Source organism: Convolutriloba macropyga, chromosome 12 (genome assembly GCF_964194025.1).
Source record: "Convolutriloba macropyga chromosome 12, txConMacr16.3, whole genome shotgun sequence".
Lineage (NCBI taxonomy): Eukaryota > Metazoa > Xenacoelomorpha > Acoela > Convolutidae > Convolutriloba > Convolutriloba macropyga.
The window spans coordinates 36,599,769-36,617,378 of record NC_134479.1 but is presented as its reverse complement, the minus strand read 5'-3'; the positions used below and the strand labels follow the sequence as shown (position 1 = coordinate 36,617,378).

Here is a 17,610-nt window from a genome sequence, read left to right as displayed (position 1 = left end):
GTTGCATTTGTTGACAAAAGAATAGTTAGCTTTTAGTTAGCAAAAAAGACTCAAGGTTTTTTCGGTATATTATATTTGTATATATTATAGTGTTTGTTTTTAAACGGAGGAAATTGTTGGTATGTTTGGTTTCAAGCGTAATAAATCGTCGGTATTTTCAATTTCAAACGGGAGAAGCCATGGTTACTTTAATTTTGAAACGTATGAAGCCGTCGGTGTGTTCGGTTTCAAGCCGCAAAAAAACTTATGAAAAATATTTGAATGAGATTTAGTCAAAAAACTCAAATCAATGTTCATCAAATTCAATTAAAATATTTTTTTTTTAAAAAAAGCAGAAAATTTGTATCTAGTCAGCTAATTTCGTCAACAAGTTAATAAACATTTTCAATAACTTTTTCACATTTTTTCAACATTTCTTTGGAAAGAACGATTTAAGTTCATAGAAAAAACGCTATCACAACGTTTGACAACATTGTAAACAACATTGTTTCTTTGGTTTTAGGTTTAAAAACCAAACAAACAGAATCTCGCAAAAGCTGCGTCGACTTATTTATCAGACCGAACAAAACGACGATTTCCAACGATGATTTTGTTCTGTATTCTGGACTAGGGCTGTACCTTTGATGAAATTGGTAACTTCCAGTAATTTCGCGTATTCTGTGTAAACGATGATAAACAAAGTTTGCTTAGGGTACTTGAGGGAAAAACTACTCAAATTTAATTGAAAATATAATTTTATCACAACTCTTCTATCATAGCATTTAAATTTTTTAAAATCACATCATTTGGTTTGCCACAAAAAGAAGAAAGAGTTAATTATCTTTCAGATTCAAAATAGAGAAAACCATGCTTTTAATATTACTAGAAAACTGGAACATCACTATTACAAGCAAAAATAAAAACGAACAATGAAGCAAGCACGAACAGACTCAAAATCTAACAACTGCATGTGGTGGCGCAAGTTTAACTAATTTGCGTCTATAAAAATTCGTATACAGACTTTCTTCCATAAGTCTCTGTTGTTTAGTCCACGTTAATCGTTGGTTCCACACGGCCAACGAGTTCAGAGAAAAGGCTTCGTATCTGAAACAAAAAACGAATTAATTTTTCAATAGGACATACTTCTGAAACTCGTGGTAATTATGAAAAAAATGTAAATGTTCTCGATAGCATTTCCTGTAAACTTACCAAACAGACACGTGTCCAGATCCTGAAACAAAAATAAATTTAAAAATAAACAGAGCTTTTTAGCCAAGGGTAATATATAAAACAAACACACGCCGCTACAGACCAAACGTTTCCAGGTTCGAATTGGCTTCGATGCGGGTCAATTGAATTTACTCGGATCAAAAAGTGAATCTGTTTCCAAATCGTTCTCCCTACACTTATTTTTGGGGGCACATTTAAGCAAATATTAACTCAGAAGTAAGTTTTTAAGAGATAATTTTTTTTGTTTCATGAAAAGAAATCCACAAGAAGTAGCCGTTGACAAAAAAATTGGAAATGTTACTGGGATATAAAGCTAACTAATCAAAATCTGAGCGTGTTGTGAGATGTCGGTGATCTAGTTTCATTTTTTCAAGCACTTTGAGTTTGTAACTGTTGGGTTATGGACTTTCGCAAGCGGAATAAAAAGCGTTTTTAACTAAGTAAAAGAATTAATTTCTCAAAAATGAGAGAATAACAAAATGATATTTTGCAGTAGAAATTTAGAGATTTACAGGAGAGATCTGATTATTAGATCAAGATGGCGATTTGAATTTGGGGATGAAAAAGGACTCAAAAATCAGCTGTATATATACCCATTATCAGTGTGAAAAAGTCAAGATACAAAACTAATCTTAGCACCGTGATTTATAGTGGGGGTCGCAAGGGTTACCCAATATGGTTTGCTTCTGCAAATCAGTCGCAAAGGGAACCATAAATGGAATGCATTTGCACTTTTCTAAGAATTCATTCACACTTCCGGAGATATCATCATCATTTAATACGTGCTGGGAAGATTTTACATCAATTAATCTAACTCTAATAATAGTTATCTAGATTCACCAATTTGAACCGAATATTGATTCTCAGCACCATTTCTTGACGATTCATTTATATAATTTCTTTGATCAAAATCAAATTGCTTGTCTTTCTAATCTGGTAAGTCAAACTTTCTTTCTAATTCTCACTAAGTTTAAGACTATAGTTTGATCGAAATTCTAACACCCCCACTCAGACTTGAGCTGATTGCGTAGAGTCTGTTCCCATCAAAACTGCTCTGAATGTTTCCACTTTCGAAACGGGTAAGGACTTTGTGAAGATGTCCGCTGCCATTTTGTCTGTAGGAACGTAATGAATTGAAATAGTCCCATCCTCCGTTTTGTCCTGGATGAAGTGAAACTTTGTTTCGATGTGCTTGCTCCTTTTGTGCATGACTGGGTTTTGGCAGAGTCTGATACAACTTTGGTTGTCTTCTCCAATTGCTATTGGACGTTTCTGTTGGATGCCAAAATCCTCTAGAAGTTGTTTCAGGTAGAGTGCTTCCTGAACTGCTGCTGCCATGCCCTGATATTCTGCTTCTGATGAAGAAAGAGCGACTGTGGCCTGCTTCTTGACACCCCAGCTGAGTGCTGCGCCACGTCCGTTGAGCTTGAAGTAATAGCCCGTTGTTGATTTTCTGTCGTTCACGTCTCCAGACCAGTCTGCATCACTTTCCCCCACTAAATCATAACTAGCCTCTTTTGTGTAAGTAAGTTTTAAACCTTTTGAACCTTGAAGATATCGCAGAAGTCGTTTTCCGCACATCCAGTGTTGATTGGTAGGTGCATTCATGTGTCTGGACAGAATGTTGACTGTGAACATGATGTCTGGCCTCGTCTGTTTGGCCAGATACAGAAGTGATCCAACCAAGCTTCTGTAGATCCTCTGGTCCACTTCTTCGTCTCCGTTCTGTGCTGTCTGAAGTTTCAAATTCAAATCAGCTGGAGTTCTTGAGGGTTTGCATTGATCCATTTGAAACCGCTCAAGCATTGTTGCTATGTAGCGTTCTTGGTCGACGTTGACTTTGCCCTCTTCTCGTCTGATTCTTAGACCCAGAAACCAGTGTAGTCTCCCTCTGTCTTCCATGTGAAAGGTTGCTTCTAGTGCCTTCTTGACATCAGAGACCACTGTCATACTTCTTGATGCTACTATGATGTCGTCAACCCGGACCAAGATGAAGGTGTGATCCTCTGCTTCTGATCTTGCGAACAAGCAGTGATCGTTCCTGCTTCTGGTGAACCCCTGTCTCAGTAGGAAGTTTGCCAGCTCTTTGTACCAGTTGTTAGCAGCCTGTTTCAAACCATAAATTGATTTATTTAGTCGACATACTAACTTCTCCCCATCTGATCCGCGTTTTACAAACTCCTGTGGCTGTTGCAGATACACTTCTTCCTCGATTGGTGAGTGCAGGAAAGCAGTCTTGACATCAAATTGGTGCATCACATGGCCTTGCTTCGCTGATAGCTGAAGTAGAATCCTGAATGTCTCTGGCTTACAGGTAGGCGCAAAAGTCTCAAAGTAGTCCAGTCCTTCCACTTGTTTGAAACCTTTCGCCACATAGCGCGCTTTGTATTTGTCCACTTGACCACTGGGTCCCAATTTCACTTTGTAAACCCATTTGCCCGGTATGACGTCCCTGTCTGTGGGTGGTCTCACTAGGTTCCAAGTCTCGTTTTCTTGGAGTGCCTTGACCTCGTCCTTCATTGCCCGGTGCCACTGGTCCCAATCGTCACCTTGCTTGGCTTCGTAGACTGTTTTGGGTTGCACATAGTCGCCCTCAGTCACAACAATATGGGTCCTGACTTCTCCAAAAAATTGCGGAAGATTCCTTGCTCGTGTCCCTCGTCTGGGCTCTGCTCTGTCCGCGTGTTCCAGTGCATCTTCATTTAAGCCAACTGTCTCTAACTGTGAGAAGTCTTCTGTGTCACTGTCTTCTAGTGACTCTGAGTCTCTGTGACTCCCTCTTGTTGCAGTAGATCCTTCATCTAGTGCTGTTTCTCCAACATCCGAGGCCTCTTGTCTCAGTGTTGTTTCTTGAGTATTCACGCTCCCTGCGTCATGCCACTCCTTCTTTATTGCAGTAGATGTGTCCTGTCGTTCTCTGTTGTCATCGTCTTGATGACCATCATCTGGGTGCCAGATTCCCAGTTCCGACCCATCATCTAGTAGGTCCGCCGTTTCTTTGTTGTCAGGGATTGAGCCCACTTCAGACTCCTTGATGATCACATCTCGAACTGCCATCACCTTGCGTGTGTTGGGTATGTACACCAGGTATCCGTTTTCTCCTTCAGTGTAACCCACAAACTTTCCTTCCAGTGCCTTGGGTTCAAGTTTGCTGACTTCTCTGTCCCTCTTCCTCATGAAGACTGTGCAACCAAAAATAGATAATTTACTAATTGGAAGCTTAGGTTTTATACCTCTCATCAGCTCTGCTGGGCATTTTTCTTCTCCTCGTCTCACAACCAAGTTTCTGATCCTTGCTGCGTGAAGAATTGCTGCTCCCCACATCATCTTTGGAAGTCCTGAGTCAATGAGCAAACATCTTGCCATCTCCAGCAGTGTCCTGTTGCACCTCTCAGCTAACCCATTCTGTTGTGGCGTCTCTGGTATGGTCTTCTCCTGTAGAATGCCTGCATCTAAGCAGTACGTCTCGAACTGCTCTGAGAGAAACTCCTTCGCATTGTCTTGCCTCAGCTTCTTGGGCGTCCCCACACTGAGAACAAATTTCTTCAGGCTGGCCAGTGCTTCACTCTTTGCCTTAAGCAAGTCCACAAACACAAACTTCGTGTATTGGTCTGCAAACACTATGCAGAACCGGAACCCTGACAGTGACTCTACTCTGAAAGGTCCCATCACGTCTGTGAACACCCTCTCCAGCTTCTCTTCTGCTTGGGTCTCTGCCACTCTTGGTACTGGAGTCTTTGTGATCTTGGCCAATGCACACACATTGCATACATCATCGAGTTCCCCCACTGTCTCTGGTGCATCCCTGACCACATCTGCTTGATTCAAATGACCCAATCGTCTGTGCCACTTCCTTGCACTGTCAAGTTTCACGCTGTTGGAACTCATCTTGAATTCTAGAACGCTGCAGGGTAAGTAAAACAAATTATTTTCTTGTGTTAGTTTTACCCGAGTTCCCTTCTGGAGTTTCATGCAGCTGTTTCCTCTCTCGAAAGTGAAGCTATGTCCCCACTCCGTGCATCTTGAGACTGATAGGAGGTTTGAAGAATAGTCCGGCACACACAGAACATTTTTGAGTTCGCATTGGAATTCCCCTTTGTTTGAGGGTATGCTGATCCTCACACAGCCTCTGCCCACCACTCTGGAAGCCTCTCCGTTGGGATTTCTGACCACTGATTGAATGGGCACAAAGTCCAGGAACGCATCGATGTTCGTCACTATGTGATCCGTACAACCACTGTCCACTAGCATGCCTGCTGTCTTCCACTGGGTAAGAGCTGCCCAGCATTCCTCGTCTGGTGTAGCCAATGTTGGACCCATTGCCACTGACTCATGTTTGCCTCCATCTCTTTGTCTCTTGCATGCCCTGTCTAGGTGACCCTTCTCACCACACTTGCTGCATTGTGCTGTCTCCTTCTTCCTGCAGTCCTTGGCAAAGTGTCCAGGGATCCCACACACAAAGCAGTTTCCTTTCTTGGGTCCCTTCATGAAGTCACGCTTCACTGCCAGTGCCACTGAACCACTTTGTCCCTTGTGTCTCTGCACCGTGCTCTCATGAAAGTTCTGCAGCCTTTTTCTCAACTCTGTGAAGTTCGTTGCCGGGTTGAAGCTTTCCTGTATTACAAAACTTTCATACCTCATTGGCAGACCATTGAGGACCAAGGCGTTGAAGAGGGTCTCTGAGACTGCTTCCCCTGCTTCTTGTAGCCTTGTGAGCAACTCCTGTCCTCTGATGAAGAAGCCGTCCAAATCCTCAGAATCCTCGAGCTGCAGTCGAGCAAGCTGTGCCACTAAAGTCACCACTGTCGGCGTCTCCACACTCTGAAATCTCTCTTGCAAAAGCTTCCAAGCCTTTGCTCCATCTCCAATGCCATCATCTCCCACACAGTCATGTCTCATCAGCATGAGGGTTGTTGCATCTAGAGTCAGTGCCAGATGGCACCACACATTGTTCCGTTTCTCCTTGATGTCTGCAACTTCTTTCTCATATGCATCCTTCAGCACCTTGTGGTTCTTCTTTTCATCATTGGTTGCCCCATTGGCCAGTGGCGCAGGCTCATTGGGTTGCTCCTCTGTCCCCAGTAGTGATTTGTAGAGTCCCTTCGTCTGCATCATCGCCACAAATCTTGTGCTCCAGATTGGAAAGTCCTGTGCCTTTCCTGTGTAGGTCAGCAGCTTCACTGTCTGTTGATCCATTGAAGTTTGAGCAGGCAAAACAGTTGTGAAAAGAAAGGTACTAAGCAGAAAAGGATTATGACTGTCAACAACAAATTAGTTTTGTTTTGGAAATTAATTTTATGACTTAAAAAATTGCTGGGCCCATAACCTGTTGGGTTATGGACTTTCGCAAGCGGAATAAAAAGCGTTTTTAACTAAGTAAAAGAATTAATTTCTCAAAAATGAGAGAATAACAAAATGATATTTTGCATTAGAAATTTAGAGATTTACAGGAGAGATCTGATTATTAGATCAAGATGGTGATTTGAATTTGGGGATGAAAAAGGACTCAAAAATCAGCTGTATATATACCCATTATCAGTGTGAAAAAGTCAAGATACAAAACTAATCTTAGCACCGTGATTTATAGTGGGGGTCGCAAGGGTTACCCAATATGGTTTGCTTCTGCAAATCAGTCGCAAAGGGAACCATAAATGGAATGCATTTGCACTTTTCTAAGAATTCATTCACACTTCCGGAGATATCATCATCATTTAATACGTGCTGGGAAGATTTTACATCAATTAATCTAACTCTAATAATAGTTATCTAGATTCACCAATTTGAACCGAATATTGATTCTCAGCACCATTTCTTGACGATTCATTTATATAATTTCTTTGATCAAAATCAAATTGCTTGTCTTTCTAATCTGGTAAGTCGAACTTTCTTTCTAATTCTCACTAAGTTTAAGACTATAGTTTGATCGAAATTCTAACAGTAACAAAATATCCCGTAGCATTTTTTTTATTGCTGACGGACAAATACTGTCCCCGGTCAACTTGTCCATCTCAAAATATTTCTTGACAGCTTTCAAATTTATTGTCTTAACAATCCTCCAATTCGGCCCTACAGCTTGTTGACCTCCGTTATTTTTTGTCCTTTAAGAAATTTCTTGTTGTTCATGCAGAATGCTCAGCTGTGGGCCAAAATGTCTTTATCCTATGTTGTGTTAATTTACAGTCTAATCACCAGATGGTTTGCATAATTGCCAAAAAACTTTTAAGTAAACAGAGAAATATTTAAAGACATTCTGTGAACGTCGAAACAATTCCAAACCGGACCAAAGTTCCTTTTAACAAAATCATTGATTCTAAGCAACATTCGTTAGCCCTGTTTACTTCTCAATGGCTGTACTAGTGAGTAAATCAATAATGTCGAATGGGTGATTCGGAAAAGTCTTGATCTCAAACAAATTCTCAGTTTACAGCAATAGAAAATACCAACAAAACAAAACAAAATACCAACCGCGAATCGAATAAATCGATATCGCTAGATTCAATTTTTACAGAAACATTATTTAAAGTATCAAAAGCCTTCAACAAGCTTCAGTGCCCAAAAAACTCCATGGGGCACGAGGCCATACTCCCTTACCGGGCAAAAACTCAGCTTTTACGAAAAAATGTTTTTTATTCGAAACAGTGCGTTTGATTAATAAGTACAATAAACTTTTTGACATCATTCTGTGAGCAGCAAAAAGCGAAAAGAAAGCTGAAATAGTTCAACATTAAAAAAATTGTTTTAATTTTTATGGTCTGATGGGCTCTAGTAAGGTTAAAAAGCTGAATGTGTTGTGGTTACTAGATATAACTTTTCCTAGATTTTGTGATATTTGACACCCACACTTTGTTAGCATAAATCAGTCTCAATATATTAGGACAACTAAGAGTCTCCTTCTCTCAAGTACAACAATTGAGCAGTGTGTTGAATATCTCACAGCTCACGTCATCAACTGATCCACATACAAATTTTAAAGGGTTTATTGGTGAGTTGAGTGCCCCTGCCCTTGCTGCTGCCACTACGGTTGCTTATTGCTCACTATTCTGCTTATGCTGCTGCTGGTGGTGGTGGTGTTAAGGATTGATGTGGTGATATGGGGGGTTGTGGTTCTGGTATGGTGGTGGTGGTGATCTCCGTGGTGGGGGTGTTGGTGGTGGTGGCGGTGGTGGTGTTGGGGCGGAGCTTGTGGTGGTAGAAATGGTTTTGGTGATTGTGGTGGTGCCGCTGTTGCTGATGCTGTTAGGCTACTGCTGTGTGGCAACAAGTGTACTCTGGCAGTTTTATGTGCTGTCAATGTTATATGGTTTGCAATTGCCTGACGCCCTTTCCTTCGGTAATCTCTTCCGTTTTTCTAATTTTGACTAGGAACGCTTGCTGCTGCAACGAAAGTTTACTCTGTTCATTCCAGGAAGCCTAATCTGTGAGTTTTGTATGATCTAAGTATTATATCATTTCGTTTTTTCTGGAACCCATTCCTCTGGCGCTTTCTATCATTTTTCTCCTTTCTTAAAATTTTTTATTATTACTCGGAAGCTTATTCTGTTAGTTCTTTGTGTGATCTCAATGTTATATTGTCTTATTTTGCTCGAAAAACTTTCCTTATGAGATTTCAAGGATTTCCTTCATTTTCAACAAACGTAAAACTAGTTTTTCTTTCAATCTCTAATCAAAATCTAAAGGAAACCTTGATAAGTGCGAGGAGTGTATAAACTCGACCAAACGTTTTTAATGTATATTGGAGTTCCTTTTGGGTAAATTATCTGTGTTTTGTTTCTCAATATTGCTTTGTTTAATTCGAATCACTGCCGATTAATTTAAGCTAGCAATCCCTTGAAACCAAAAAGTCTTAATTTATTTTTGATGAACATCGATAATTCGTTTCAGCACATAACATTATGGAAATTCTCTATTATATTAAAACTAGAAATAAAATTTTGTTACTGTTTTCAGCTAAAATAGTTCATTTGTACTAACAATTGCCTTAAATAAAACCGTTATTAAAAAACTAAAATATCATTGAGAAACCAAAACGGGGATCAGGGTAAGAGCTAATCTCAGCAATTAGTCTTTTGAGCCCGCAATTAGTAATTTCGAGAACGTATGCACTTTTTCGACCATTGACTTTCGATCAGCTATGAAAGTGCAGGCCTTCTTTGAGACTCTGCTATTGAATCGACGGAAAATACTTTTCCTAAAAATGATAGACAAAATTACCACGTCTGTGTCCGTGAGGAACACCATAGTGTCTCCTTCTTTCCAAGGAAAACACCAGATGACGGAGTTCTCGTCAGTGTATGCAGAATATCCAATGAGATCATAGCCGTACTCTTCAAACAGAACTTTGATACAGCGGCCTTTCCTTGAAAGCTCTATCCCACTTCCAGGCACTGAAACAAAGAAAATTTTTTGTTTTGAAAAACTATGTTTAAAAAATCTACAACGGTCTTGTTCACAATGATATAAGAAACACTTTATTCGAATTTACTCGGGTCGAGGTTTGGCGGTGAATTTTCGCAAGAAATGCGGTGAAATGCGGTGAAAAAAAATTCACTGCGTATTTCTTACATCTTTTTTGCGGTGAATGTGGTGAATTGCGGTGAATTACTTATTTTAACCGCGTTCTTGGTGATCTTATTCCACTGCGACTACTGTGAATTACTCTCTAATATTTCTTGTGAATTTAAATCAGATTGAGTAAAGTTCGGAAAGCAAATGCGCTGAATTTTTGCAATGAAAATGAGGTGAAATGCGTTGAAATATTTTTCACCGCATTCACCGCTTTCACTGCTTTTCTTACATTAATTTGACACAAAAGTCGATGCCGTTAATTTTGTAAGAAATGCGGTGATTTTTGTGCTGAATTTTTATAAGAAATGCGGTGAAGTGCGGTGAAATATTTTTTTTCACCGCATCCACGGCAATCAACGCATTTTTTTTACAAAAAGTTCACCCATTATGCTTGAGGCTGGCGGCTCACAATGGACAATGGTAGTTAATACTTGTCATTTATATAACGCAGAGTTTCAGTCATCTAATTTTTGAAAATTGGCAATTTGTTGATAGGCGTGCCCGAGGAAAATTAAACTAGGTCTCAGTCTGATTTGTGGGGCATCACTTGCGTAGTTTGCAGAAAGTTTCTAAGTAACAGAATAAATACAGTGAACTTTGAGGGGAAAACATAGTTTTGAGATCTGAAAAGAATTTGATAATTTTTCGTTTGAAATTCCTAGTGAAAAATTTTGCTCCCTAACTTTAAAACTTTCACCGTTTAAGATCCGAAACTGTTTACCAAAAATTCTTAAGCAGTAGGTTTTCATCAGATTTTGTAATGAAAAAACGATGCAAGCATGGTTTAATATCTGAGTGTAAAGATCTACATGTTATATTTTTATTGCGTAAGATTTGACAAAACATTCTATCACATGAACGTTCATCTGTCAGGATTTATTGTAGCATGAGAACTGATAGGGCTTTTATTCTTGTCCTGCTTGACATTGTAAAAATGATAGCGTAGCGCAGTACGATGGTTTATAAACAGATATCTAGCGGATAAAATTTAAACAGTCTTCTTGCACCATGTTTTGGAGATCGAAATTTTTCTTGAATTACAGAAATTTCTAAATTAGGACGACATTTTTTTAATCAAAAAAACTACTTTTTATATCTTAATCTTGCAAAAGCAAATGTGTTATCTGTTCAAAATTAGTGGATGCATATTGAATCATAATTTTGAAGAAATGTAATGTAAGAAGTGAAATTTGAATCTTCGTTTTTTTTAACACTTGATAATATTTAAAGCAGTTGTCTGTTTGGGGCATCAAATCAATGGGTGCTTTGCAAATTTCTCTTTTAAAATTTTTAAACATCTGTTTGATGTGCCAAACTTTTTCACATGGTGAGATGAGAATAATTACTAATGATCAATTAATTCTTTAAACCATCAATTAGTAGCCTGAGGAGGAACATTCATGTAATTATTTACCAATTAGGTTTTCTTTCTATTCTGCCTAATTAAAATGCTGTTAATTTCATCGTTGAAAGCAGTGACAATTGCGAGTATGAATACTTGCTTAAAACACTGTTTGTGTAGTAATACAATTTTGCCTAGAATTCCTCCAAAACAATGATTAATGACTACCTTGGCCGATAGTAAACCGGATTACCATCAATTCTTGCCTGGAGTTTGGTGGCAGGTTAAATCAGCGCTGAATCAGTCTAGAGACACATTCTTTTATTTAGAATGTTCAGTACCCTGTTCAAGTTACATTTAAAAATGACTAGTCTGAGTAAAATTTTTGAGTAAAATTTACTTCAAGAAAAATAATATGTTCAGCTGAACTCCCGTCAACATGGTTTGATTTATATGCGATTCGAAATTCCGCGTGGGTACTTGTAACATTTATTTTGCGTAGCAAGTCGTAACCACTAAGCTATTGTGTTTATTGTGTTTATTGCCTACAAATTATGTTTATTGTGTTTATTGTGTTTATTGCCTACTTTGTGTTTATTGCCTACAAATTAGCTTAAGCATAAATAGTACCAGTTATAAGCTACAAAAGTTTGACTTTTTCTACTCAGTCTTCATTTTGTGGTATGAATAATTTTCAGACTATACAGGATAAGTTCATCCTGGGAAAACTGCACACAAGAAAATTTAAAATTATCCCGAGATGCAATGTTTCAGAACTGAAATATGTTTGTACTCTTGAAATGTACAGGTTCAGCGCTGAAATTCTCTGACACTCAAGTTCGAGAATTTTGATTCATTGAAATTAAAATTAAAGACACGCTACATCACAGCATAATATTTCGTTTTCTATGAAGGTTGGAAAGGCTGGATGGAAACTTTTCTGATAAATTTGGGAAAATCAGTCGTATCGAAAAAACGTGTCTCGTTAGTTTTTAGTTTTTCTTACCTGCGGAAGAGGAACGAATGCCTTTAATCCAGGCACCCGGAACTTCTGGAGCATAGTCAGATTCCGGGCACTCGTTTTTATCTGAAAAAAGGAACAAAATTTTGGACGTCATTAAATTTTAATGCGAGAACAAGTTTTTAGGAGAGATATTGCGGTTCATCTGTATTTAGATTGTTACTATTCAAATTGAAATTAAAATTTAAACTGAAGCTATAATTGAGACGCTAGTTTCTGGGGCTCCTAGCTCATGGGCATAAAAAGGCACGAATAGTAGTGGATCTTTTCAGTTCCAGCCCGTAACTGTTTTTGCCCCCTCCACTTAAAAATTATGTGTTTTTAGATAGCACATTACAGTGCAAAGCAGCTGAGGGCAAAATATAACTATAGATTCGTAGAAACGTACTCTATAACAACAAAGTCGGGTTATCTTGCAAGATTATTGCATATTCTATGACTGTCTTGCCAGATCTGACAAAAATATGCATGAGAAGATTGTGCCGGGACCAAGGCGAGAGATATGGAAATGGGAAAGCTGTGGCCTTTGAAGCCTTACTTCGTTTTTTTTCCTAGCAAGCATGCAATCGATGAAGCAGGAAAAATCATTAAGAATAGGTTACACTCTAAAAAAAACTTCTATGGCTTTGGCTGCGAATTATTTTTTTTTGTGATTGACAATCATTGAACTTATTGGTTCCAAAAACAAGTTTTTAGTAATTCACAAAGAAATATTCGAAAATTTAAGTGACTCGAGACTTAAACAGTCATTGAAAAGTTGAAAATTGAAATGCAATGATTTGTCTAACTAATGCAGCTGGTGAACGGCAAACTATCTTTATGCAGCCAAACAAACACAAACTGATGAAGTATTCACTTCTTGTTGCTCACTTTTTTTATTCAGTTGATCTTTTATTAAAATATTTGAAATCATAAAAGTAGTAGTTAAAACAGCACTATAAGTAATCTGCAAAATGCTTAACTGAAAACCATAGAGTAGCCCTAATCCAGAAAACTAAACAAGTGGCAATACACTTTTTCGTTTGTTCGCTTTCAAACGTAAAAAAGCTTTGAATGTTTGGTTTTGTTGGCATCATCGGTTTAATACGTATGAAATATTAAGTACGTTCTATTTTAGAACATAAAAAACTGTTGGCATACTCGGTTTAAAACGTAGAAAGTCGTCAGTATCTTTAGCTTGAAATGCGATAATTGTCAGGACTTTACATACGAAAAGCTAAATAAGCTGACTGTAATTTAGTCAAAGGTTATGATTGTGTTCTGTTCGCAAAAACTTCATTGGTATCTTGCGTAATTTGATCGGATAGAATTTTTCTGCAAATTTATTGAAATTTAGTCTTTAGCTCGTTGAAAAATACTAATTCTACAATTATTGGTTTCCAATTTAGTTTAACTAGCAGGCCCGCAAAAGCATCGCAAGAAAATCATTTAAAAGAATAGGTTTAAAATTGAGATTTTTTTCGTACCAGCTCGAGCTGTTGTAAGCCATGCCACTCGTTCAACAGCCACAGGTATTACGTTACGTTACCGATGTGTTTGGTTTAGTACTTTACACCAAGTAACACCAATTTTTTGATTAAAGACTTAATTGGCTGAGCTATCTTGCATATTTAAGTACCGCTAAGACCGCTAACGAACTTCTACATGATGGCAGAGCGCAACTCATAAAAACATTAATCTACATGTTTAAGGTGCGGTAAAACAGGCGAAGAGTGGATGAGAATAAAATCCTAATTTTTCGAAAAAAATCGTATCTTTCGAGATCACATTTCACACTCCCAAACTACCTTTAAAATCCAGGTCCAACACCCAAACACGAATGAACGATTCATCTCCCCCATACTCAAAAGAGCTCTGACACTTATAGCTGAAATTCCCAAGGGGATTACATGTGCTGCAAGTGCCGACCAACTGGGAGCGCGAAAGCTGGAGATGAAAAGTCCAAATGTGTCCAAGTGAAGGACTTGGCCAATCTACCTCCATCATAAATGGAGGTGAACATTAACAATCTATTACAATAGATGACGTCGTCACATACGACGTAATCTTAAATTCGTGCTTAAAGAAAGTGAGAAAAGAAAGTGAGAAAAGAAAGTGAAAAGAAAGTGAGAAAAGAAAGTGAGAAAAAGTGAGAAAAGAAAGCGAGAAAAGATAGTGAGGAAAGAAAAAGAGAAAAGAAAGTGAGAAAAAAACGAGAAAAGGAAAAGAGAAAAGAAAGTGAGAAAAGAAAAAGAGAAAAGAAAAAGAGAAAAGTGGAAGAAGAAAGTGAGGGAAAAAAGTGAGGAAAAACAGTGAGAAAAGAAAGTGAGAAAAAAAGTGAGAAAAGAAAGTGAGAAAAGAAAGTGAGAAAAGAAAGTGAGAAAAGAAAGTGAGAAAAGAAAGTGAGAAAAGAAAGTGCGAAAAGAAAGTGAGAAAAGGAAGTGAGAAAGAAAGTTAGAAAGAAAATGAGAACAAAAGTGAGATAAGAAAGTGAGAAAAGAAAGTGAGAAATGAAAGTAAGAAAAGAAAAAGAGAACAAAACGAGAAAAAAAAAGATAAAAGAAAGTGAGAAAAGGAAGTGAGAAAAGAAAGTGAGAAAAGAAAGTGAGAAAAAAAAGTGAGAAAAGAAAGCGAGTAAAGAAAGTGAGAAAAGAAAATGAGAAAAGAAAGTGAGAAAAGAAAGTGAGAAAAGAAAGTGAAAAAAGAAAGTGAGAAAAAAGGGAGGAAAAAAATGAGAAACGAAAATGAGAAAAGAAAGTGAGAACAGTGAGAAAAGAAAGTGAGAGAAGAAAGTCAGAAAAGAAAGTGAGAAAAGAAAGTGAGAAAAGTGAGAAAAAAAGGAGAAAAGAAAGTGAGAAAAGAAAGTGAGAAAAGAAAATGAGACAAGAAAGTGAGAAAAAAACGAGAAAAGGAAAAGAGAAAATAAAGTGAGAAAAGAAAAAGAGAAAAGAAAAAGAGAAAAGAAAAAGAGAAAAGAAAGTGAGAAAAGAAATTGAGAAAAGAAAGTGAGAAAAGAAAGTGAGAAAAAAAGTGAGAAAAGAAAGTGAGAAAAGAAAGTGAGAAAAAAAAGTGAGGAAAGAAAGTGAGAAAGGAAAGTGAGAAAAGAAAGTGAGAAAAGAAAATGAGAAAAGAAAACGAGAAAAGAAAGTGAGGAAAGAAGGTGAGAAAAGAAAGTGAGAAAAAAGGAGGAAAAAATTAGAAAAGAAAGTGAGAAAAGAAAGTGAGAAAAAGTGAGAAAAGAAAGCGAGAAAAGATAGTGAGGAAAGAAAAAGAGAATAGAAAGTGAGAAAAAACGAGAAAAGGAAAAGAGAAAAGAAAGTGAGAAAAGAAAAAGAGAAAAGAAAAAGAGAAAAGTGGAAGAAGAAAGTGAGGGAAAAAAGTGAGGAAAAACAGTGAGAAAAGAAAGTGAGAAAAAAAGTGAGAAAAGAAAGTGAGAAAAGAAAGTGAGAAAAGAAAGTGAGAAAAGAAAGTGAGAAAAGAAAGTGAGAAAAGAAAGTGCGAAAAGAAAGTGAGAAAAGAAAGTGAGAAAAGAAAGTGAGAAAAAAGGGAGGAAAAAAATGAGAAACGAAAATGAGAAAAGAAAGTGAGAACAGTGAGAAAAGAAAGTGAGAGAAGAAAGTCAGAAAAGAAAGAGAGAAAAGAAAGTGAGAAAAGTGAGAAAAAAGGGAGAAAAGAAAGTGAGAAAAGAAAGTGAGAAAAGAAAATGAGAAAAGAAAGTGAGAAAAAAACGAGAAAAGGAAAAGAGAAAAGAAAGTGAGAAAAGAAAAAGAGAAAAGAAAAAGAGCAAAGAAAAAGAGAAAAGAAAGTGAGAAAAGAAATTGAGAAATGAAAGTAAGAAAAGAAAAAGAGAACAAAACGAGAAAAGAAAAAGATAAAAGAAAGTGAGAAAAGGAAGTGAGTAAAGAAAGTGAGAAAAGAAAATGAGAAAAGAAAGTGAGAAAAGAAAGTGAGAAAAGAAAGTGAGAAAAAAGGGAGGAAAAAAATGAGAAACGAAAATGAGAAAAGAAACTGAGAACAGTGAAAAAAGAAAGTGAGAGAAGAAAGTCAGAAAAGAAAGTAAGAAAAGAATGTGAGAAAAGTGAGAAAAAAGGGAGAAAAGAAAAAGAGAAAAGAAAGTGAGAAAAGAAAATGAGAAAAGAAAGTGAGAAAAAAACGAGAAAAGGAAAAGAGAAAAGAAAGTGAGAAAAGAAAAAGAGAAAAGAAAAAGAGAAAAGAAAAAGAAAAGAAAGTGAGAAAAGAAATTGAGAAAAGAAAGTGAGAAAAGAAAGTGAGAAAAAAAGTGAGAAAAGAAAGTGAGAAAAGAAAGTGAGAAAAGAAAGTGAGAAAAAAAAGTGAGGAAAGAAAATGAGAAAGGAAAGTGAGAAAAGAAAGTGAGAAAAGAAAATGAGAAAAGAAAATGAGAAAAGAAAGTGAGGAAAGAAGGTGAGAAAAGAAAGTGAGAAAAAAGGAGGAAAAAATGAGAAAAGAAAGTGAGAAACGAAAGTGAGAAAAAAACGAAAAAAGAGTGAAAAAAGAAAAAGAGAAAAGAAAGTGAGAAATGAAAGTGAGAAAAGATAGTGAGAAAAGAAAGTGAGAAAAGAAAAAGAAAAGAAAATGAGAAAAGAAAGTGAGAAAAGAAAGTGAGAAAAGAAAGTGAGCAAAAAAGTGAGAAAAGAAAGTGAGAAAAGAAAATGAGAAAAGAAAGTGAGAAAAGAAAGTGAGAAAAAAGTGAGAAAAGAAAGTGACAGAAGAAAGTGAGAAGAGAAAGTGAGAAAAGAAAGTGAGAAATGAAAGTGAGAAAAAGAAAAAAAAATAAAATAAGAAAAGAAAGTGAGAAAAGAAAGTGAGAAAAGAAAGTGAGAAAAGAAAGTGAGAAAAGAAAGTGAGAAAAGAAAGTGAGAAAAGAAAGTGAGAAAAGAAAATGACAAAAGAAAATGAGAAACGAAAGTGAGAAAAGAAAGTGAGAAAAAAGGAAAAAAGAGAGTGAAAAAAGAAAAAGAGAAAAAAAAGTGAGAAAAGAAAGTGAAAAAAGAAAGTGAGAAATGAAAGTGAGAAAAAGAAATGAAAATAAAATGAGAAAAGAAACTGAGAAAAGAAAGTGAGGAAAGAAAGTGGGAAAAGAAAGTGAGCAAAAAAAGTGAGAAAAGAAAGTGAGAAAAGAAAGTGAGAAAAGAAAGTGAGAAAAGAAAGTGAGAAAAGAAAGGGAGAAAAGAAAGTGTGAAAAGAATGTGAGAGAAGAAAAGGAGAAAAGAAAGTGAGAAAAGAAAGTGAGAAATGAAAGTGAGGAAAAAAGTGAAAAAAGGAAAAGAAAATAAAATGAGAAAAGAAACTGAGAAAAGAAAGTGAGGAAAGAAACTGAGAAAAGAAAGTGAGGAAAGAAAGTGGGAAAAGAAAGTGAGCAAAAAAAGTGAGAAAAGAAAGTGAGAAAAGAAAGTGAGAAAAGAAAGTGAGAAAATAAAATGAGAAAAGAAAGTGAGAAAAGAATGTGAGAAAAGAAAGTGAGAAAAGAAAGTGA

At 36.8% G+C, this 17,610-nt stretch overlaps 1 protein-coding gene across 1 annotated transcript in view; it reads right to left on the bottom strand.

The window, feature by feature from the left end:
* Positions 1 to 705: 705 nt before the first annotated feature.
* Positions 706 to 17,610, bottom strand: part of LOC142350763 (uncharacterized) — a 38,533-nt gene continuing 21,628 nt past the window's right edge. The window contains exons 2-5 of the mRNA XM_075402717.1: positions 12,123 to 12,203; positions 9,421 to 9,593; positions 1,189 to 1,210; positions 706 to 1,083 (exon numbers count right to left, since the gene is read on the bottom strand). Coding sequence (XP_075258832.1) covers positions 1,064 to 1,083; positions 1,189 to 1,210; positions 9,421 to 9,593; positions 12,123 to 12,203 — 296 coding nt within the window. The 3' untranslated portion in view covers positions 706 to 1,063. The remainder of the gene's footprint in view (positions 1,084 to 1,188; positions 1,211 to 9,420; positions 9,594 to 12,122; positions 12,204 to 17,610) is intronic.